General features: G+C 34.9%; 1 protein-coding gene across 11 annotated transcripts in view; it reads right to left on the bottom strand.

Moving 5' to 3' along the window:
- The window catches only part of FNBP1 (formin binding protein 1), a 173,538-nt gene that overhangs the window by 100,374 nt on the left and 48,049 nt on the right, over positions 1-25,115 (bottom strand). For 9 of the 11 annotated variants that reach the window (XR_003569760.1, XR_003569761.1, XR_003569762.1 and 6 more), the window contains exons 1-2: positions 6,136-6,217; positions 603-718 (exon numbers count right to left, since the gene is read on the bottom strand). Coding sequence is in view for 1 of the 11 variants with exons in the window: in XM_027869334.1 (XP_027725135.1) it covers positions 603-718; positions 6,136-6,210 (191 nt within the window). In the remaining 10 variants the exon portion in view is untranslated. Of the gene's footprint in view, positions 1-602; positions 719-6,135; positions 6,218-25,115 lie in introns of those variants that run through there. The other 2 variants (XR_003569764.1, XR_003569765.1) reach the window with 1 other exon arrangement.

Raw genomic sequence — 25,115 nt, 5'->3', positions numbered from 1 at the left:
TTTGTACAATTATTGTAAAATCCAGTTATTAAAAAAAAAGTTGTTATTTCATTAAGCATTCTTTTAGTGTATTTGACTCAATGGAGACAGAATATTTGTCACACAATTGACCTGGATAAAAATAGGAATTTATTAGTCTGTAAGAATTTATATAGATCCTATACAACATGAATATCAATGAAGCTCTATAACAAAATAAATAAAGATCATCTATGCCCATAAACCATTAAAGCTTAATGAGTTCAGGCCCACTAATATCCTTTAAATCCTTTTATACAAATCACCAAAGTATTTGATAAATTCCAAAGATGACAAATGCCTAAACATTATTTGCCCCAATGTTCAACAAGAAAACATAAGGGAATTGACCTTCAACATTAATAACCTAGCTTTTATTTTTCTCACAGCTTAAGAAAGTTAAAATTTTGTCTTCAAAAATGGATTGTTATTAAAACAATATATTCTGTTTAAATTAAGAAAAACTAAATAATTCAAAGATTGTATAAATACAAACATGATTATACACCATTTATAATTTTTTTTTACTTTTAAGGTTTTTTTTGCAGTTATTAAAGCAATCACCTCTCTCAATGTCAACTTACCTAAGTTGTTTTGCATAGTTGATTTCAATCTCTGTCCGTTCCTTGACAAATTTGATGTATTTCTCTAGAATATCAATTCCCCACTGTGTGTGTTTTTCTAAGTTGTCAAATTGATCCTGTTAAAAACCAAGGAGACAGTTCAGAGTTTTGTTCTGTTTGGGCAGAACTTAAAATAATAATTCCCACAACACTAGTGCTGTACAAGAAGTATTACTATATTTTCTGTGATTTTAGGTAGATACTTAGTGAATTATTTAAAATTAGCATTACCAAATTTTATTTGAGAGCTGCCTTGTTCATAACACATATTTCAATGGGAATAGTGTTTGTCACACATAATTTCTTTGGATATTGCCATAAGATCTTGACAGTAAAAAAAAAATTTTTTTTTTTGATTCCCATTAATTCAAAATCACCTTAATACTTACCACTCCAATTACTAATCTGAGTGGCATTTCAAAATAAGTGTCTGGAATTGGTGATAGTACTCTTAGAATTAAAGCTAAATTTAAGTTTTTAAAAAGGAGTTACTTAGTAAAACCCTTCGCAAGACATATTATTTCCTCACCAATTGTTGCTAATGTTATTCTTAACACATTATTGCAAATAGTAAAGATAGTATCACTCAATGACCAAATTAATTCTTTTGCTTACTCTTTAAACACAAAGTTAAAAAAGTTTTTAGTCCAAATTGTTCCTTGATCAGGTATTTTTGTATCATAGTGTTAACTGAAATTGACTAGGCCTAAGGCTGTGAAATCCAAACATAAGTAAATCCTGAACAATTCCCATTCTTATAGGAATAAAAGTAAAAGCTCTAATCTTATGCTATTTAAAAAGAAAAGGCTTGCTAATGAAATTCATGTTAATAAGACTGAAGAACTACTTAAGCTACTTAGAGGGGGAAAGCCCACTCAAACAATTATATAATCAATTACAATTATTCTTATTTCTTTATTACAGCAAATACCATAATTATCATATTAACTAAGAATTCTAAATAATTCCCACCCCTCTCCCCTTTTCCATTTTTAGTAAGTAACAAATTCCCTCCTCCAGCCTAAAGCTTCTCTTCCTCCTCTAGGCCTCACTGATACTGGTTTTAAAGGTTTGAAAATCCGGTAAAAATTCATACTACATTTACAAAGTTTTCAAAGACAAAAGAATAAGAGAAATTACATTGTAGAAGTGCCTGGGAATACCCCAAATTCATTGCTGTACTGAGACCAATTCATCTGCATATTTCTTCCTGGCTATCATATCAGCAATCATTTTCTCTTTAGACCTAGGGTATACAATATAAAGAACTATGTCTGCTAGTTATGGTACTCAAAACTATTGATTATTTTTGAAGATATCTATCTATATTCAGGTTAAGTCTTACTTGAATATTGCTGGTATTAAATCAACAATGTGTTTTCAATAAAGTTATCTTGGCCTCATGAGTTAAGAGATATTCTAAAACGAGGCTTGAAGTAAAATTGATCTTTATGTTATAAATTTTACCCAGAAAAAGAAATACTTCCAAAGTTATCTTTTAAAAATTCTATGCTTAATTCCAAAAGACTCATGATGAAAAAATGTTATCCATATCCAGAGAAAGAACTGATGGATTCTGAATGCAGAGCAAAGCATACTATTTTCACTTTCTTTTCTATGTATTTTTTTCCTTTTGTTCTGTTTCTTCTTTCATAATATGACTAATATGGAAATATGCTATATAAGATTGCACATATATAACCCATATTAAATTGCTTACTATCTTAGGGAAGGGGAGGGAGAAAATTTGGAACTCAAAATTTTATTAAAATGTGAAAAACTGTTTTATATATAATTGGAAAAAATAATATTTAAAAGAAAAAAATAAAGTTTGAAAGGACCTTTAATATTTAAAAAAATCTATGCTTTAGAAAAATATCCCTGTCAAATCTATCGGTAAAGGAAATGGTTATGACCAAACAAGAGATAAGATCATGGGAGGTAAAATGGATAATTTTGATTACATGAAATTAAAAAGCTTTTGCACAAACAAAATCAATGCAGCCAAAATACGAAGGAAAAGCAGGAAACAGGGTGGGGAGGCATTTATGGCAAGTTTCTCTGATAAAGGCCTCATTTCTCAACTATATAGGGAACTGAGCCAAATTTATAAAAATAAAAGAGATTCTCCAGTGGATAGACAAATGGTCAAAGGATATAAAGAGGCAGTTTTCAGAAGAAGAAATCAATGCTATCAATTGTTACATTTAAAAATACTCTAAATCATTATTGATTAGAGAAATTCAATTTGAAATAACTTTGAGGTACCACCTCACACTTATCAGATTGACTAACTTGAAAGAAAAGGAAAATGACAAGTGCTAGAAGAGATGTGGAAAAATAGGTAAACTAATACACTGCTGATGGAAAAGTTAACTGGTCCAATTTTTCTGGAGAACAATTTGGAACTATGCCCAAAGCTTACTGCCTATTTCCTAGTTTCCTTCATAGTTTATCTAAAGTATCAATTCCTATATGACACCTTTCCTGATCCCTCCCAGCTGCTACTGCATCCCCATGTCAAAATTATTTTGTACTTAATATGCACACATTTGGCATTTATTTAGACTCATATATGTGATTTCCCCTGAAAGAATGTAAGCTCCTTGATGGCAGAGACAGTTTCATTTTTGTCTTTTTTTTTTCTTTATACATATTTTGTCTTGCCTGGCACATAGTAAGCGCTTAAAAAATGCTTGATTGATGACAAACATTTCTTCAGAAATGTACTTAGCCAGAAAAAGTCCTACTTCAAGAAAAATAATAGTAAATTCACAAACACAGATGTGAAACAATGACCCAACAGAATTAAGTTGCTTGTGTAAGGACTGTTTTGCTTTTGTCTGTATATTTCCATGGCGTAATAAATTATAGATGTTAAATGTTAAAATGACAACTGTAAAATAGACAAGTAGATTCCAAAAGGAGTTACTGGTCAGTAGATTGTGCAGTGGATACAGCACTGGGCCTAGAATGAGGAAGACCTGAGTTCAAATCCAGTCTTAGACAAAATTACAAGCTATGTGACTCTAGGCAAGTCACTTAACCTCTCTTTGCCTTAGTTTCCTCAAGTATCAAATGAAGATAATTTTACTATCTACCTTAAAGGGTTGCTGTGAAGATAACATGAGATAGTATTTACATCTTAACTTGAATATCCCACAGACATTTTAAACTCAACATGTCCCAAACTGCAATCATTCTTTCCCTACAAACTCTTCCCTCTTCCTAACTTCACAATTACTGTTGAGAACCACCATCTTGGTTACACAGATTTACAACACAGGTGACACCCTTGATTTCTCACTCTTTCACCTCCCCACCACCCCCATATCCAATCAGTTTCAAGTCTTATTGTTACTACCTTTACAATATCTGTCTCCTTTTCTCTTCTGACACTGTCACCACCCTGGCATATGTGACTAGATAGAAATGGAGGAGGAAAATATTCAGAAATATCATTATTATTATATTAATATAATTATATTATAATAATATACATAACTTATATAATTATATATTTATATAATTTAATTTAAATTTAATATATTATATACTTATATAATTAATATATTCAATTTAAATAAATTATATAATTTTAACTTAAACATAATATGTAATTTTATATATAATATAATCAGTTTGTATAATTATAATATATTATATATTTATAATAATAATAAAATATTCAGAAATAAAAGTAATGTCAAAACAAAAGACATCAATAAAATAAGTAAAAACAAAAGCCATCAGTAAAAATAAGTTGTTGTTGTTGTTTTTTTAACTTGCTAACTTTACCATTCTGTTAAGAAAAGGAAAGTATAATGAGTTTTACTGAGGTGTTCTCTCTCCTGTATCATATTCACTTAGTAACAAATCCTTAAAAAGGAGAGATGATTGGGGGATTTAGCCCAGGGTAGCGAAATTCAGAGAGGCTCAGAAAAAATTGTATTTTATTAGAGAGAAACAACTGAGTTTCCTCTAATTAGTAAGAAAAAGTAGTTAAAATAGAAAAATACCAAACCATGCCCCAGGATAATTCCTGCCTGGCTGGGTCCCAATCTTGTCCTCTTCCTAAAAGTGGCCTCCAATTCCAGAGAGCTCTTTTTTCCCCTCATACTATAATATGACAGGGTCTCTTTCCCATGGGACTTCCTCTGTCCCAATACTAAATTTATTTAAGATTTATTTGAGAACACCTCTTATACTGCTTGTCCCAGGGCATATTCTGTCATGCTTATCCTAAATATCAGAACTGTTATGCTTAGTTACAGTTCTGTTTCGGAAGGTAAACTGATGTTTTTTTTTCTAAGTCATTGGTAGGGGCAGAGGGGGAATGTGTTAATTCTATCCTTTGCTACATGGTAGTATCATTACCAATAAGGTACTCTGGCTAATATTCTTGAACACATTAAATTAATATTATCACTAATAACTGGAAATGGAAAGTTAATGAATGGTTAGCTTTTTCAAACAGAATCTATGAATTCAGAATGGAAAAGGAACATAACTCATAACTCAACAGAGAGTTAGAAGGGAACTAAGAGACCATCTAGGTCAATCTCGTCATCCTGTAGGTAAGGAAACCAGGCTCAATGAGGTTAAATGATTTGTCCAGGGTTACAAAAGTAGTAATGATGCAATCAAAACTGGAACCAACATCCTCTGGTTCCAAATATAGCACAATATTCTTTACACTATGATGATGAGAGAAGTCTCAAGCATTATAAAATATCTCTCCTATTCTTTGAAGTCACCAGAATTAAAAAGTAGAGTAAGTTAACATTACAAGGATTTATACTAAGTTTTTAAATATTCAACATTACAGTAGAACTTGGAACCAAACAAACAATATTTGGCAATGGCTGGGTACCTGGTCATTTTTTTTTAAACAAACCATTTCATCAATTCTTTTTTGTCTTTACGTCAGTTTTGTCCAACCCCATCTCCATAATAAACCCTACCATAGGGTCCACCAAAAATTTTCTAAGATTTCAGCAGAACTGAAAGCCTATTTTTAATATATATAGATAAATTATGAATTCTTATGTTGTACATTGTATTAATAGCAGGAATGTCTATTTTATAAAAGCCTTGGCTCATTTTTTAAAATTAATTTATTTTAATTTATCAACAATCACTTCCATAAGCTTTTCAGTTTTAAACTTTTCTCCTCTTCCCTCTTTGCCTCCCTCCCCAAGATGGTGCGCAATCTGATATAGGCTATACATATACATTACTATTAAACATTCATTTTTTTAAAAGAGATCATTCATGTTTTCTTTGGAGAAATTCAATTTAACAAATAATTATTGAATATCAATACATGAACAAAGTTCCAAAGACAAAATGCAAAGTGTAATGATATGTGAAGATAGAGCAGATCACATTAGCAAAGAGAAGTTATATGATTCAGTCTTATGAGAATCACAAACACATCACCTTTATTTTGAGAATGTAAATATATCAAATCTCAGAAAAGCCTAATACTCACTTGTGATCTTTCCACAGGAGTTGTATAAATGGACCATTCCATAGGTAAAACTAGCTTAGGTAAGCAGGAACCCATGATACAACTTGGCAAATAAAGAGTAAAAAGTGTTAACAGTACACTTGTTGAATAGACAAGTTATTACAGAGAATTTTACGAAAAAGAAAGCATAGAAGGAAGCAATAATGTTGACAGAGGAGAATTGCTCTAAATGCTCATCTTGCCTAAAAGACATACATATATTATATTTACTTGCTCTGCCTATAAAATTTGCTTTTGTTGTGACAATGGGAATTCAGAGGAATTGTTATACTATCAATATATATTTAATTTTTTCAACAAATTGCATTTCAAACACATTTTAAGTTACTCACGTAAATAAAATACACTTTGACATTTATAAGCATAAACAAGACAGAAAAACATACCTGAGTTGAGTTTTAGAAGAAGACAAGACATACAGAAAGGGAAAAACATACAGAAAGCTGAAATTTGCAGTCCTGTCTTTGAATGATGATAGAATAGAGAAAGGGCAGTAAGAAGGTTGGTATTAGATATGCAACAAACAAGAAGAGTGGAGAAAGTGGCAAAGTAAAAGCCTTAGAAAAGCATGGGAGGCTTAGCAAAATGCAATGCAATTTTGTATCAGTTGGTAAAATGAAAAGGGAGCCAATGGCACTAAATATACTGTGAGAAAAAGCTCTGGCATTTTGATTGTGCCAGTTTTAAACAAAGAGCATTTGGTGAGGACATGGCAGCAAACCCCACAACTATATGAAGGATTCACAATGACAACTAATGTACTATAGATGGTTATAGCTCTTTCAATTCCCTCTATGGCTCCTTTAAATTACCATAAATTGTCTTAAACATGCTAACTGCAACAAATGACTTAAGGAAAAAATGTTGTATCATTGGGAAAAATTATTCTTAATAATGTCATTGTCAAAAGCTTGTTATTCTGAAAAATTTTAGTCAGTATTTCACACTTAAAGGTAGACAGATGCCTCTTTAGAAGTTGTCTCAATTGTATCATCATGGAAAAACTAGTCAGAAAAAGCAAAAACATTTTCTACTCAGTTCTGCATAAATACAAGAATTGTTTTTCCAAGAGTCCTAGTCAAAGTACTCTGCAGAAACTTTCTTAAGAAGCAAGATGTAATTCTTGGCTGCAAGTTATGATAACATCTGTGAAACATCTTCAGCATGGAAGTATAAGCTATTTGTTTATTTCCTGGATTCACAATGAATGCTGCCTGAATGTGTCTGTACATTTTCCCCAGTCTGCTTAATGAGCAGAATCAAAGGTTCAGTCTGTTTTCCTCCTCCAAATGCCCTGAATTCTTTAAAAGAAAATTGAAGAGTTATGCCTCATACATCCCACACCAATTTCTGATGGTATTTCCCTCCCCCACAAATCATGTTCCAGCCTAACAATAAGAAAATGAAACCAACACAGAAAAACACAGAGAGCAAGACAGAGTAAAGAAAAAAAGATAATGTTATGAAGACCAAGCACCTTGGAGGACAAACATCTTTATTTCCAAAGAGCAAAAGAGGCCAGGGGAAAAGGTCAACAAAGTCATGATTCAATTTAACAGTCCTTTAGTAAATGACTACTATGTGTGAGGCACTGTGGTTGGCTTTGGAGATAGACAGACAAAACCAAGTAAGGCCTACCCTCAAGTAGCCTAAATTTTACTGAGGGTGGAGCACAAAATGTGCACAGATAAGCAAATACAAAATTAAATACAAAGTAATCTCAAGAGGGAGAATACTAAAATGGGGGAAGGGAGAAAAGGGTAAAGAAAGGCCTTGTGGAAGACCTGACATCTGAGTTGTTCTTTGAAGGAAACTAGGAAGTGGCAATGACAAGAAAGGGCATTTCAGACATGAAGTAAAAGGAAACAGCTAGCAGTTGAGTTTGGTTACAATAAAGGTTATGTTTAGAAGAATAGTATGAAATATAACTGGAAAAGTGGGTGGGAGGCACATCAAAAGGGTTTTAAATGGCAGATAGAACCTTTGTATTTTACCGTAGGCACAAATATGGAGGACAGAGTGGAAGAGGGAGGGGCTGGAAGCAGCAAGACCAAATAGGAGGGTACTGTAAGAGTTCAAATAAGAAATAATTTGGACCTGAACTAGTCTAGAAGTTGAGTGAAGACAGGGGTAGGGATGCAAGAGGTATCGTGGAGGAAACAGACAAGACCTGATCACAGGTAAGATGTGAAGTGTGTGAATGCATGTAATGGGAAAGGGAGGTTGGAACCAGGTTGTGAAGGGTCTTAAATGCCCAAAAAAAGGAGTATTTGATCCCAGCATTAAACCACAGTTGTTTACAGAAAAGCAATCACATGGCCAGACCTTTGCTTTAGGAATCTCACTTCTCACTTTAAAAGTTGTGTAAATGGGAGAGGGGAGACATTTAAGGCAGAGAAAACAATATATGTGTGTGCATGTGTGTGTGTGTGTGTGTATATATATATATTTATATATTATGAGACATATGTATGTCTATATATAAGATATACATGTAAGAGACAGAGACGGAGAGAGAGAGAGATCAGATAAGAGAAAGTTAATGCAATAGTGTGCAGAAGAAGTGGTAAGTGCCTGAAACATTGCTGAGGCTAAGTCAGCAGAGAGCGGTGTGTATGATAGAACTGGCAACTGAATGGATGTGTGGTGAACACAGGTGAGGAGTCAATGAAAGTTGTGAATGTGGATGTCAAGAAGGTGTCATTGATAGAAATAGCAAGATTTGGAAGAACAGTGCATTTGTGGGGGAGGGGGAAATAATGAGTTGTTTTAGAAATATTTAAAGTTGAGATGCCTACAGTGTACTAACTTTGAAAGGTCCAAAGGGAAGCTGGTGATGTGGGACTGAAGATCAAGAGAGAGAATAGGGCTGTATCTATAAATCTGAAAGTCATCAGCACAGATAAGTTCATTAAATTCATGGAAGCTGAAAAGGAGAAGAGAGAAATGAGAAAATGGCATAGAATAGAGCTTCAGAGTATACCCATAGATAAGGGGACACAATATGAATGCTGATGAAGCAAAGGAAACTAAGAAGGATCAGCCAAGACAGATAGGAAGACGAAGATGGACCATTGTCGAGGAAATCCTGAGAACAAAAATGATGAGGAATGAAAAAAAACCATCAGATTTAAAAATTAAGAGATCACTAGTAACTTTGGAGTGGACAGTTTCAGTTGAGTGACTTATCTGGAAGTCAGATAGTAAGGAATTGAGAAGTGACTGAGAGGTGAAGAAGTGGTGGCAATAAGAATGATGGCTTTTTCTAGGAGCCTGGCTATAAAAGGGAAGAGACATATAAGAGAGGTAGCCTGAGTGATGTTAAATTACTTTTTTTTTTTTTTAAAGACGGGGGAAACCAGAGTATGATATGTAGGCAGAAGGAAAGGGTAGAGAAGGATTGAAGATTAGAGAAGAGAAGAAATGATTGTGTTAGCAACCTGCTGGGGGAAATTAGATCAAGAGTATGTATGAGGGGCAGCTAGGTGGCGCAGTAAACAGAGCACTGGCCTTGGAGTCAGGAGGACCTGAGTTCAAATTTGGCTCAGACACTTGGCACTTACTAGCTGTGTGACCCTGGGCAAGTCACTTAACTCCATTGCCTAGGCAAAAAAAAAGGGGGGGGAGTATATATGGAAGGAAACAATACTGAATAATTATATTCATTTCATATGCCAGCAAGGTTATGCTTTAAATTTTACTTTGTCTGTATAAAAGTATTCTATAATTATGTTCGTGTCGTTCCTGAGTTTGTCTTGACAGGCATACTTCTAAGTATTTTTTTATTTTTAATTATCTTTGATTATTGTAAATAGGGTATCCCTTACTATCTCTTCTTGCAGGCTTTTGTTGCTGATATATAGGAATGTTGATGATTTATGTGGGCAGGTTGGTTTTTGAAGAGACCAATTGCCAACATTTTCTGGATTAAGGAGAAAGCAAGGGAGTTCCACAAAAACATCTACTTTTGCTTCACTATAAACAAAACGTGGCAAGTCCTCAAAGAGATGGGAGTACCAGATCATCTTACTTGTCTCCTGAGGAAATCTATGTGCAGGCCAAAAAAGCAACATTTACAACTGAACATGGAACAATTGATTGGTTTAAGATTGGAAAAGAAGTACAAGACTGTATAATGTAATCTTATTTATTTAACTTATATGCAAAGTACATCATACAACATGCCAGGCTGAATGAATTAAAAGTAGAATTAAGGTTGCCAGAAGAAATTTCAATACTCTCAGATATGCAGATGATACTAATCTGATGGCAGAAAATAAAGAGCTGAATTAAACCTCTTGATGAGAGTGAAAGAGGAAAGTGTAAAGGCTAGCTTGCAGCTTAACATCAAAAAAACTAAGATATTGGCAACTGGTCCCATTACTTCCTGGCAAATAGAGGGAAAAGAAATGGAAGCAATATCAGATTTTATACTTCTGGGCTCAAAGATCACTGCAGACAATGACTGCAGCAATGAAATTAAAAGATACTTGCTCCTTGGAAGGAAAGATACTGCAAATTGGGACAGCATACTAAAAAGCAGAGACATGACCTTGACAACAAAGGTCCACATAGTCAAAGCTATGGTTTTTCCAGTAGCATGTATGGCTGTGAGAGTTGGACTATAAGGAAAGCTGAGGGCCACAGAACTAATGCTTGCAAATTATGGTGCTGGAGAAGACTTTTGAGAGTCCCTTGGACAGCAACGAGATCAAATCAGTCAATACATAAAGAAATTCATTCCAGCTGTTCATTGGAAAGTCAAATATTGAAGCTGAAACTAAAATACTTTGGCCACATAATGAGAAGACAGGACTCACTGGAAAAGGCCTTGATGTTGGGAAAGATTGAAGGCAAAAGGAAAAGGGGACAACAGATGATGAAATGTATAGATAGTGTCATGAGAACAACAAACATGAACTTGGACAGACTTCGAGAGATAGTGGAAGACAGAAGGACCTGCTGTGCTATGGTCCATGGGGTCATGAAGAGTTGAACGTGACTGAATGAATGAATAACAACAAATATTTGGAAGGGAAGAATTGGCTTTGGGGAGAAGGGCCAGCTCTTCAATAGAAAGAGAAGTGAAGGAGGAGAGAATTGGAGAATAACGTTAAGGGAGATGTAGAGATAATGTCATAGAGATGCAGGGAATAGGGTGCACATGGAGAATGGTCCCTGTTTTTTCAGCAATTATTGTAATCATGATCAATGCAATATAATAAATATAATGAAGAACTGAAAAGAATTTTAAAAGGCTCCATTCCATCCAGGTTATTTTCTAAACATTGCTGTATTTGGGCAAGGACTTCCTTTCTTTTGTATTTGTATCCTCAGTGATTAACACACTGGCACAGATTAAGCACTCAACATTTTTTCATTCATTCATTCATTCTTACAGCATTCAATTCATTCATTCAATCATTCATGAAGGCTCCTAGGTGGCACAATGGATAGAGTGCTGGCCTTGGAATCAGGGAGACTTCACATCCAGCCTCAGATACTAGCTGTGTGACCTTGAACAAATCACTTAACTTCTGATTGCTTCAATTTCCTCAGCTGCAAAATGGAGTTGATAACAGTACTTCAAAGAGCTAGTGTAAGGATCAAAATGTTTAGCACAGTGCCTGATATATATATTATGCTTATTTCCTCCCTTTTCTCTATACTTTCCTTCTTTCAAAAAGGAACCTGTGCTTCTCTGAGACCTCTAATCTCAATATCAAAATATTATCCCATAGTAAAATACAAGGTTTACAGTATTAGTGACTCCTTTGGTCAAAAATTGCAAATGTCGATCCAGGGTTACTCAGTTTTGAACACCATTAAGTTTCTTTGATGATGATGATGCAATTTGAGAAATATGAGAAATGTTGGAAGGGATTTGGGAAAACTGGGACACTAAAACACTGTTGGTGGAGTCATGAACTGATCCAGACATTCTGAAGAGCAATTTGGAACTATGCCCAAAGAACTGTAAATACCTTTTGACTCAGCAATACCACCATTAGGTCTGTATTCCAAAGACATTTAAAAAAGAAGAAAAGGACCTATATCTACAAAAATATTTATAGCAGCTCTTTTTGTGGTGGCAAAGAATTAGAAATTGAAAGTAGCCCATCATTTGGGGAATGGCTAAACAAGTTGTGGTACGTGATTGTGATGGAATACTACTGTACTATAAGAAATGATGGACCAGATAGATGCCTTCAGAAAAACCTGGAAAGACTTGCATGAAGTGAAGTAGAGTAAAGTGAGCAGAACCAGGAGAACAGTGCAAGAGTGTATACAGTAACAGTAATACTGTACAATGATCAATTGTGAATGACTTAGATCATTGTATTGCTGGAGATAGCTAAGGTAAGACCAAAGGACTTATGATCTATCCACCTCCAGACAAAGAACCGATGGAATCTGAATGCAGATTAAAGAATACTTTTTTAACTTTATTTTTCTTGTTTTTTTTAATCTGTTTTCTTTCAGAACATGACTAATACAGAAATGTTCTACTTAACTGCACGTGTGCAACCTATATCAAACTGCTTGCTTTCTCAATGAGGGGTAAGGAGCAGGAGGGAGGGAGACAATTTGGAACTCAAAATAAAAAAAAAAACCAACCACCTAATGTTAAAAATTGTTTTTACATGTAATTAGAAAAAAAGTATCACACACAATTAAAATATCACACACACATACACACACAACCACACCCAATCCACTGCCTTTCCAAGTTATGTATGTCTAATCATTTTTGGCAACACATGACAGCCTGTGTATGTTTTGGTTTATCTGAAATTTTGATTTTTCAGATATTGTGGTGTTTCAAGATTCTAAGCCATATAACATCCCTTAAAGATGTGCTTTGGTGGAATAAAACAGCCTGAAATCACTGAAAATGCAAAGCACTAATCCACATGCAATCCAATCCAGTCTTCTCCTATTCAATTCTAGACTCAGTTCATTATAAATTTTAGGCTCACTTGTCCAAGATTTTGTATGCTGGATTAACCTAGTGGGCCATATGTCATAACTCAGGTAATATGTACTCTTTATCCACTTGGATTTTCCTGTTTGGATTGTAAAATTAATTTGAGTGGCCATGGATCACACTGAGGAGGTTCTGTAGTGTCCTGCTGCTCATGTTCTTAACACAGCATATCTATAAACACAAGCATCCTGTTTTAACACTTTGAACTATTTGTATCACTGTGAAGCAGAACCCACTACTTGTCAATGAAGAAAATTCTTCTACAATTCAGAGGAACAGGGGAAGGCTTGGATGAACTGAAGGAGCAAAACCAGAAAAACAATAAATATAACTACAAAGGAAATGAGTAGTAAAATGAAGCCAAACAGTAATTTCAGTCTAATTAAGAGCCTCCTGGAAGCACCACCCTCTCTATTTTAATAGAGAAGCAGAGAGGGCAGCTAGGTGGTATAGTATATAGAGCACCAGCCTTGGAGTCAGGAGGACCTGAGTTCAAATTTGACCTCAGGCACTTGATACTTACTAGCAATGTGACGCTGGGCAAGTCGCTTAACTCCAATTGCCTTGCCAATAATAATAATAATAATAATAATAATAATAATAATAATAATAATAATAACAATAACAATAATAATAATAATAACAACAAAATAGAGAAGCAGAAGGCTACAAGTGCAAAATGTTGATAGTATTTTGGAAAATGATTAATAAAAAAAATGATTCTTTGAATAATGCTACTGACCTCATTGTCAATAAGACATATACTTTGAGTTGGTTTTCAAGCAGCGGTAAAGAATTTGCATTGAGCTACATATACTTTCTTTCCTTGCTCTGCCTTGTGACTGAAAGTACATATTTTTCAAGTAGTGAATAGAGATTAGGGTTATTATTCATGGCTGGTGACAAGAGTTTCTTTTTATGTGAAATTAACTGCTCCATAGAGGAAGCAAATATAAGATCCTTACCTCATTGGCTTTTGTCCTTTCTATTAAGATAATATCTGTACTAATCCCAGTCATAAGGAAATTAATCTTACTCTAAAAAAAACCAAACTAGATTAATGAAATCTTGCGGTGCTTTAAGAAAATTATTACCATTTCACCTTAAAATTTTAGGTATCTATATTTCCTGCTTCATCTTTGACCTTGAGCCTTTAGGATTTATTTTTTGCTTTGGGAATTTGATTACTTTTAAGGTCACCTGCCTTTCTACATTCAAGCCACATTTTACAAAGCATAACAGATAAGAAATTATTCTAACATTTTTCCAGATTAATGACAAAAATTTTAATTTTTAACTGGGATGTAAAACACAAAATTTGCTATGAAACTAGAAAAATCAAATCCTTTCAAAGGATTTAAATTTCTTTAAATGTCAAAAACAACTGGGAATTAAAAGAAAGAAATTATTGTAAACTCCTTGAAAGGAGGAACTCTTTATGCTATCCTTAGCATATCTCATAATGGCCTATACAAAGACAGAACTTGATAAATGTTCATTAAATTAAAATATACTGATACTCAGCTTAAGATGCTAAATTAAGCCAAATCATAAAAAAATCAAGAGAACTAGATCAAGTATGGGGCAAAGGGGAAGAGTGTTTAACCAAATTAGTGGCAATGGTGCCCACAAAATCTTTGCATCATATATCTAATAAGGAATGATATCCAAGATACGAAGGCAACTAACACAAATATCTAAAATTAAAAGTAACGCCCAAATGGATAAGTAGTCAAAAGATATGTCCAAACAATACTCAAAATAATGACTAGATCCCACCATTTTAGAGAGCAATTTGGAACCACGCCCAAAGGGCTATAAAAATGTGCATACCCTTTGACCCAGCAATAGCACTTCTAGGGCTATATCCCAAAGAGATCATACAAATGGGAAAAGAACCCACATGTACAAAAATATTTATAGCAACTCTTTCTGTGGTGGCAAAAAATTGGAAATTGAGGGGATGCCCATCAATTGCAGAATGGCTGAACAAGTTGTGGTACATGAATATAACAGAATACTATTGTTCTATAAGAAATGATGAGCAAGTGGACTTCAAAAAAACCTGGAAAGACTTGTATGGACTGATGTTGAGTGAAGTGAGCAAAACCAGGAGAAATGCTGTACACAGTAACAGCCAAAATGAGTGATGACTGACTTTGAGACTTAGCTCTTCACAGCAATGCAGGGATCTAAGACATCTCCAAAAGTCTCATGATGGAAAATGCTATCCACATCCAGAGAAAGAACTATGGAGTGAATGCATATCAAAGCATACTATTTGCTCTTTTTTTTCCTTCTGTTTTGTTTTGTTTCTTCTTTCTTGTGGGTCCTCCTATTGATTCTAATTCTTCTTTTACAACATGATTAATATGAAAATATGTTTAATAGGAATGTATATATAGAACCTATATCAGATTGTATGCCGTCTTGTGGAGGGAGATGGGGAGGGAGGAGGAGAAAATTTAAAACTCAAAAGCTTATGGGAGTGATTGTTGAAAACTAAAAATAAATTAATTAAAAAAAAACAAAAAAACAAAATAATGACTAACTATATATAACTATACGAAAGACATCTCAAAGAAAAATCAAAATGAAAACACATGAACGTTCACCTCACACTTAGAAAAATGGCAAAAATAACAAAAGATGGAAATAGTCCACATAGGAGGGGTCGTGGACACATTAATATAGTTTTGCCAGAGTTGTGAACTAGTCCAACCATTCTGGAAAGCAATTTGGAATTAGGCTAAGAAAATTACTAAAATATCCACTCTTTAACCCATAAATCCTATTGCTAAGCATATGCCCCAAAGAAGTAAAAGAAAGGTCCAATATATACCAAAATATTGACAGCAGCTTCTTTTATAGTACAAAGAACTAAAAACAAAACCAAAATCCAACAATATGTTGTTTATAAAAGACATACTAAAAAGAGAAAAACACACACAGAGTTAAATAAGGGGCTGGAGCAGAATCTAATATGCTTCAGCTGAAGGAAGAAAGGCATGATCTCAGACAAAGCAAAAGCAAAAATTGACCTAATTAAAAGAGATAATCAGGGAAATTACATTTTGCTAAAAGGTACCACAGACAAAAGGAGTGGTTTCAGAAAAACATGGCAACTTATATAAACTGATGCAAAGTGAAGTGAGAAGAACCAGGAGATCACTGTACATAATACCAGCGATGTTGTAACGATGATTAGCTGTGAAAAGACTTGGCTAGTCTGATCAGTACAATGATCCAAAACAATTTCAAAGGACTCATGATGAAAAAATGCTACGTGCCTCCAGAGAGACAACTGATGAACTAACTCTAAGTACAAACTGAAATATCATTCTTACTTTTTCTTGTCTTTTTTTAAAATATGGCTAATACGGAAATGTTTTATATGATTTCATGTGTATAATTAATATCACATTGCTTGCCTTCTCAGTGGGTAAGGAAGGAGTAGGATGGAGGGAGAGAATGTGGAACTCAAAATTTAAAAAGAAAAGAATTACATAAATAATAAAATTTTAAAGATCAAAGAAAAGCTTCCTTCTATAACAGAACTTTCAAACCCTATCCAGACCCTTAAATAAGTAAAAGATATGGCACATTTTTTTTAAAACAACAAACATCCTTTTGCTACACTTAGAAATTATAATTTAGATTCCAACTGGCATGATTCTTAGGAATAGTTTCTAATGCTGATTGGTATTTTCAGCTATTATTTAGGGTATAATTTTAATGCATTTCTTTTACGCATAAATCATTTAGTTCTCCTTTCCCCAAAGGCTCAAATATATTTCTTAGTCATAGGATTTGGATCTTTCCATTGTAAATGAAAAGAACAATTACAAACCAAAAAATCAAAAATGAATGTTGCAAAATTACAAAGAACAAGCATGAGTCAAAAGAAGAATGAGGACACTCCCAAATGCACAACTTTGTGGAGGTAGAATGTCCACAGGTGTTGTACATTGAACATGTTTTTGGACTTTTTTATACTGTATTGATCAGTTGTACTGATTTTTTCCTTTTAAAAAATACTATTTGTTTTATGGGATGGGTCTCTGAGAAGGGGAGGAGGAAGGATACTGGGGGAAACTATAATGACGTAAAAACAAAAAATATCAATAAAACTTAATTTTTAAAAAATCAGTATGGAAATTAATTTGCATAAGATAATGAACTATTTTGCATTTTAAGTAAGTTGTACAAGAAATGGCCAAAAGAACTAAAAAAGCAATGTATAAAATGACATTAATGTAAATGAAAACAATATTAAAAGGCAGCTGAATTCAGATTAAATGCAATGACCAACACTGGTTAAGAGGGAAAGATGATAAAACATAGCTTTCTCTTTATGATGGGGCACAGGTGAGTAAAGGGTTGGGGAAAGATGACAGGGAACACTGATGTGGAATAATGCATAAGATTTAGAGACAATTACAGTTAAGCAAAACCAATCATCACTGGTTTTTATTACAAGAGAAATCTATTGGGGAGGAAATGACTGGGATTAAAAAGGGTAGCTCTCAAAGGCTATTAACTGCATAACACTTGTCAATTTCCACTGGTACCCCAAGATTTCTCACACAAAAGCTCCATACAATTAATCAATCAAAAAGCATTTATGAAGCCCTTCCTATGTACCAGGGACTATGCTAAATGCTAGGGATACAAATAAGCATAAAAACAACTTCTGCCCTCAAAAAACTCATATTCTAGGAGACAACATGCAAATAACTAGGTACATAAAAGACATACAGAGGCGATGAGAGGTTATAAATAATAAATATTTATTAAGCATCTACTATGTGCCAGGCACTGTGTTAAGCACTAGGGATACAAATATGAAAAAAAGACAGTCCCTACCCTCATGAAGCTTTAAATCTAATAGGAAAAGACAACACACAAAAAAAGCTGAAAAGGGAGAAAATATGAGATTCAGAGGAATGGTGAAGTCAATTGGAGAAGTTCCAAAGAAGTACAGCCAGGTGAGAAATGAAGATGTCTGAGCTGAGTGCTTTCTCTCTTAAATGGAGGTTTGGAAGTCATGGCCCCACTCTCCAAGTCAGAGAGGTAGAGGGTAGTGATGGGGTGGAGAGCCATGGCTGATGAGATCTCACAGGATGATGAGGTTACTCCAATAATGAGCTTCCTGGGGCATGGTGGTGAACTCCCAATGTGACTTCAGTGATAAATGAAGAAGCAATCTCACAGAGCTGGATAGCTAGGCAGCACAGTGGATAGAATGCTGGATCTAGTGTCAGGAATGTTCATCTTCCTGAGTTCAAAACCAACCTTACACACTTATTAGCTGTGTAACCCTGGGCAAATCACTTAATCCTGTTTCCCTCAGTTTCCTCATCTTTAAAATGAGCTGGAGAAGGAAATGGCAAACAACTCCAGTGTCTGCCAAGAAAACACCAAATGGGGTCACAAGGGGTTGGATATGACTGGAATAACTCAACAACAACATCAACAAGAAATCTCAAAAGGCACTAAATGGGGAAACCTGGAAGGGTTTCTTTTAGAAGTTGGGATGAGCTGAGACTTGAAAGAAGCCAAGAAAACTGGTAGAGGTGAGGAGGGAGGACATTCCAAGAATAGGTGACTGTCAGTGCAAAGGCACAGAGATTGAAGATAGAGTGGTGTGCAAGGAACAACAAGTAGGTCAATGTTGCTGTGAATAGTAGAGTGTATGGAGGAAGCAAAGTGTAAGGAGACTAGAAAGGTAAGAAGGTGCCAGGTTGGATCAATATATAGATAAGTAAAAGGCAACAATAAATCTTCTTTAAAAAGGAAATGGAAAAAAAAAGAAAATGAATAAATAAATAAATTTTTAAGAAAAGGGAAATGAAAATAGTTTAATGCCCAACATGTAATTGCAGTTATGTGAGTCATTTAGAAACAGTGCATAACTGGGCTACAGTGAGCTGGAAAATACAAAATTAATGTGTGCTTTCTTAATAAGTCAAATGAAGAGGTTAAACTAAATGATCTCCGAAGTCCCTTGAACATAAATCAAAGGGCGCTAAAAATTTTTCCAACATCCAATGATGCTACACACAAAGAACACAAAAGCTAATCAATATCAATAAATATTAAGGTCAGCAGGGGTCCTGTGGGATAAATCTGGCCTTCAAGCTAAGAATGGTTCAACCGTAAAAAATATTCATAGCTCTGACATACAAAAACAGGCAGCAGGTCTTTGCCCTGTCCCCCAACCTCCTCCAATTTTTCTGACCTCTGGTTTAGAACACTGTAAAATATTACCATAAATACAATGTGGCATGGTCAGTGCTGCACCTGGAGTCTGGAAGATCTGAGTGCAGATCCAGCCTCAGACAATTACAATTGTGTGATCCTGGGTAAGTAATTGAATCTGTCTTGGTTTGCCTCAGTTTTCTCATTTATAAAATAGGGATAATATACCTACCTCCTGGAATTGTTTTGAGGATAAAATGAGGCGTTTATAAATCATTCTGCAAACATTAAAGCACTATATAAATGCTAGATATTATTATCATTATTATTTCCAGTGCATTTAGATACAACATAAATTCCTTTTTCAAAACTCAAAAAAGTTAGAAAATATCCAAGGAGGGGTTTTATTTTTAATTTACTGCAACACTAACTACAAACTTTTCTGGAATACTGTAAAAACCTTCAGGTTGGTCTCCCTGGCTGAAGCCTTTCTCCACTCCAATCCATCCTCTGCTCAGCTGCCAAAATGATTTTCCTAAAGCACAGGTCTGACCATGGCACTCACCTACTCAGTAAACTCCAGTGACTCCCTATTATTTCAAGGATCAAATATAAAATGCCCTTTTTGGCTTTTCAATCCCCTTCACAACCTGGCCCCTTCCAACCTCTAGTCTTTTTACACTTTAACCTCTTCCATGACTTCTACAACCCAGCTACATTACCTGCTTACTGTCCCTCAAACACAACACTCCATTTTCCAGCTCTTATCTTGGTGCTGGTTGCACCCATACCTGAAATGCTCTCCCCTCCTTACCTCTACTTCCTAGCTTCCTTCAAGACATAGATCAAACCTGCAGGAGTCTTCCTTCTGTCCTTGTTTTCTCCCTCCCCACTTCCTTCTGAAATTATTTTCTAATTACACTACATACATATATATTTTATGCAAAAGTTATTTGCATATCATCTCTCCCCATAAGAATATGAACTTCTTAAGGGCAAGGACCCTATTTTTGCTTTTCTGTATTCCTAGTACAAAGCACAGTGCATATAGTAAGCACTTAAATGCTTCTTGACTGATGGACTTAACTAATGTACAGATTTACAGTCCTATGAATCAGTCTTTTAAAGAAGATATCTCAGGAAGTATATAAAAAAGATAAATAAGATGTAATATGGTACATCTGAACATTCTAATGTTATACTGATAATCAGAAAACCCGAGTTCAGATACCAGTTCTGCTTTTTATTCTCTGTGTGACATTGGGCAAATCACGTAACTGCATTGAGTTCTAGTTTCCTCGTTTGAAAAATAAACGACTTGAACTTGATGACCTCTAAGGTCCCTTACAGCTCTAAAACTATGATCCTGTCATCTAACATTATCATGGGAACTCTTTATACTCAATTACACAACCACCTATTTCTAAGAAATAATTTATACTAATGAAAAACTGTAAGTATTGCACTGCTGTTTCATGAAGTCTGGAGATACTTGGCTGAAAGAAATTATACATTCTCCTGAGGCTGTTGTTCAACTCCAAGTAACACTCATCCCCCTGCCACCCCCCATGCCAACTAACCCTAATTCCTGCACTGTGTGAGCCTGTGCAAGTCAGTCATTCTACCTTCCAGGGCCAGGTCAAGTCTCCACCATGTGTAAAGCTGCACTGGAAGCTCCTCACAACAATATAATCATAGGTTCTAACCAAAGAAAAAATAAACAAAACAAAAACAATTCCAAATGACTTTTATGTTTTTTTATTCTAGATTCCTAAAGTTCTTGCCAAACTTCCACTTTCTCTACAGATGAACTATTTCATCCCACCTGAAGAGAAGAATAACAGATTTATTCAGAAACTAGTCATTTCCCTATCTTGCTCACAACTAGCCACTTCACCCTCCTCTAGGTAAGCCCTTAAAAAAATTCAGCTTCTCTACCTATCACTCTGATCTTACTACTCTCTCTGAAATAATTAAAAGTCACTTGATAATATGGATTTGTCTTGTCCTTCTAGGCTTTATAATTCTGATTATTAGATTCAAATATGTAAATAGACCAACTATTAGAGGTTTCATTACAATTTAGTTACTACACTTGTACTGTATGCCATTTTTTACCCTTAAAGTCAAGACGTGGGTGTACATACCAGTCTTATTCCTTCTACTAGGTAGGTAGCACAGTGGATAGAGCATTGGCTGGCCAGACATGGAGTCAGAAAGACCTGAGTTCTAATTCAGCTTCAGACACTTAGTAGCTGTATGAGCCTGAGCAGGTCACTTACTCTCTATCTCAGTTTCCCTACCTTACAGGGTGGGTGTGCAGAAAAAATAAGATGATATCTATAAAGTACTGTGCAAACATTAAGGCACTATGCAAATCCTAGCTATCATTATTATTACTAGGTTATAAACTCCTGATAGTCTCTCCTCCCTGGGTTTTTGTGACATTACTTTCTCCTGATTCTCCTGCTACTCATCTGTTAGTTCTTTGCCGAATAGTTATCCATCTTTCTCCCTATGCATGGGTATACCCTCTGTCCTAGGCCCTTTTTGCTCTTTATATTCTTTTTTCATTTGTTCATAAGCTCAACTATAATCTTTATTCAGATGACTCTGAAAATCTACACATCCAACCCTCAGATGTCCCAGTCTTGCATCTCCAGCTGCTTTCCAGGCATCTCCACTTAGATATCCCCAAGCAATACTGAAATCAAATTCACTATCTTTTCCCCCTAAACCCAACACTCCACCTAAAACCTTCCTAAACCTTTCTAAAAGAAATTTACCTATTTCTATCAAGGGAAACACTATCCTTCCAGTCACCCACAATTCATAACCTAGGAGTCATCTTGATGGCTTCATGTTTATTCATCCCCAATATCCAGCTGCCAAGTGTTGTTCAATCAACATCGACAAAATCTCACACATCCAACTCCATCTGTCTATTTACATCACTGCAGTCTAGTGTAGGGTCTCATCAGCTCTGGCCTGAACTACTGTTATAACATCCTGGCTTGTCTCCTAGCTTCCAAACTCCCTTCTCTAAAATCCATCCTCCAAAGAGCAATCAAATTTAATTCCTAAAGCACAGGAATAACCTAACCTCCCTGCTCAAAAGCCTTCAGAGGCTCCCTATTGTTGATAAAAACTCTACCCTTCTGTTTGGCATTTAAAGCCCATCACTATCTGGCTCCAGTCTCTCATTCCAATCTGATTACACATCACTTCTCATCTCACATTCTACATTCCAGCCAAAATGACCTCCTTGATGTTCCCCATATATGTCTCTGTCTCACTCCATCTCTCTCCATCTCTGTCTCTGTCTCTCTCTTTCCCCTGTTCCTGCCCCTCCCCTCTCCCCCAACTGACTGTCTCCCATGCCTGGAATTCTCCTCCTTCATAGCTCTTTTCAAAGGTCAATGCCAACTCCTTTGATTTTTCCCCAGTAGTTGTAACATCCCTTTCTCATTCTCCCATTTGATTTTTCCCCAGTAGTTGTAACTACTTCTCATTCTCCCATTCTCATTACTCTGTACTTACTTTATAAGAATCTTGCAATTGCTTATTTATCTGTGTATTATTATAACCCCTAGTAGATTGTAAGCTCCATGAGGGCAGGTACTGTGTCATTTTTATCTTTGCATTCTAGCATTGTGCCTGGAATTTAGTGGGCTTTAAAATACCCACTGACTAACTGCTTCACTAATAAGAAAAGTACTCCATCCATGACCGTGGGATCAAGTACACATCCTATTGTTGCCAGAAAATGTAGGATTTCTCTGTATTTCTAGCATGTGTTTCACTTCAACTGCTAGTCACATGAAGTCAACTCAATTTGCTAGACTATTTTATCTAGGTTGATTCAAAGTAACACATTTAACAAGATTTGAATTTTTAAAATAAATAAATCTAGCAGCAATTTCAAAGCAAACACATGCCATTTGGCTGTAGCTTTCAAACAGTTGTAAAATATTTCCAGTTTTATTTCATTTTAACTTTATGAGTTCACATTTCATACACCAGCTGTTAAAAACATAATGTACACACACACACACACACAAATGCCCTGCCAGCCCAGCATTATTACAAGTTAATTTTAGGCAAAAGCAGATACTAGCACACATTAACATAATCCTTAAATATTCAAAACAAACCATGGAATACACATGATTATACATTTAGTCACACAAAGGATTTAATTCTGAGGGAGGGTTAACAAATTTAGATTGTAACAACAATATAATGTAAGGCACAATAGAGAAGTATCTCACTCTTCTGATATCAAACAAAATAAGAAATTGCTTCAAAGCTCTCTACAAACGTAAGGCATTATGATTACTTGAAACCTTTGGACAAATTAGAGTTGAGTGTAATTGTTTGCTAGTGGGTAGGGCAAAGTTTACTAATTTAATTCAGCAGACTAGAAAAAAATGATGACATTTTTAATTAATTAGGAAAGTCAGCTTATTCCTCTCTGCCTCTGCCCCCTCCCCAAAAAAAAGGTTCAATAGATTTTTTACATTTGCAAGATATGGTTGAAGTATATGTATCATCTATTCTCAATTATTCATAGACATTATTTTCTAATAATAATTTCATACTTATATAGCATTTTACTATTTATCTCACTACAACCAGGATTCAGATTAGGACAGAAACCACAATACTTATTTTGCAAATAAGGAAAAAAGTTAAGTAACTCGTCTAAGGTAATACAGTTAGGTTTCCAAACCCAGGCTTCTGAGGCCAAATCCAGTATCATTTCCCATGACACATGTCCTCTTTATTTGCTGCTTTCTACTGCTTATATTTGGTCTAGTTCTTTTTTATGTCAAATGGCAGGTTGCAAAAGGCCATGAAACTTACTGTTGCTTTTTATCACCCCTGGTTAGTACTTAGCATAGCGCCTAGGTACAATGTCTTACATAAAGTATAACAAATGTTTATTGCTTAATTAAATAGGAAAAAAAGCTTAAAATGAGATGTAAATTGTCAGTTTATCTGTTCTATATATAAATACTTACATGTACCTGTAAATATATATACACATACATATATGCATATATTTAACTTTTAAAACTGTCAACTAAAGTAAAAAATGGGAGAAAAGAGTAGAGAGAGACATGCTGGTTGAGAGATTTTTTAAAAAGGGCACATATATCTTTGGAGAGAGTTTTAAAATTTGGTAGCCACCTCTAGTTAAAAAAAAAAGAAGAAAAACCTCACTAATCCTAGAATCACAGAAACTCAGATCTAGAGCTGAAACAGTCCTGAGAGGTCTGTCTGGTAAACAACAAACTAGTCCGGAGGTTCCCAAACTTATTTGACCAACCCCTGCTCTTAAAAAAAATTTGCTCAGCACCTCCCTGGGATTAGGTTAGGTTAACCCTTATTTTTATTAAAAGTCTCCCCGCACCCACAGTTGCACCCGGGTCTACTACCATCCCCCTGGGTTGTTTCAGTGCCCCACAGAGGTACAATATCACCCACTTTGGGAACCTACATAGGATTCTAGTGCAACTTACTCATTTTACAGAGAAAGAAACTAGACTTTAAGGAAGTTAAGAGACCTGTCCAAAAAGTCACACAGGTAGTTATTAGAGGAGGATTTTTAGCCAAAGACTTTAAAAACTGAGCAAAATTGAGACTTCTAGCTAGTCATTGTGAAATCTGGAATTTCTGAGTATCTGTACAAAGCCTAAAAAGTTTTATTATATTTGCAATTTACTAAAACCTAAGACACAAATACTAA

The sequence above is a fragment of the Vombatus ursinus genome, unplaced genomic scaffold (genome assembly GCF_900497805.2).
Source record: "Vombatus ursinus unplaced genomic scaffold, bare-nosed wombat genome assembly UNPS02014793.1, whole genome shotgun sequence".
Classification (NCBI taxonomy): domain Eukaryota; kingdom Metazoa; phylum Chordata; class Mammalia; order Diprotodontia; family Vombatidae; genus Vombatus; species Vombatus ursinus.
The sequence above is the reverse complement of the archived record's forward strand: the minus strand, read 5'-3'. Positions and strand labels throughout refer to the sequence as shown.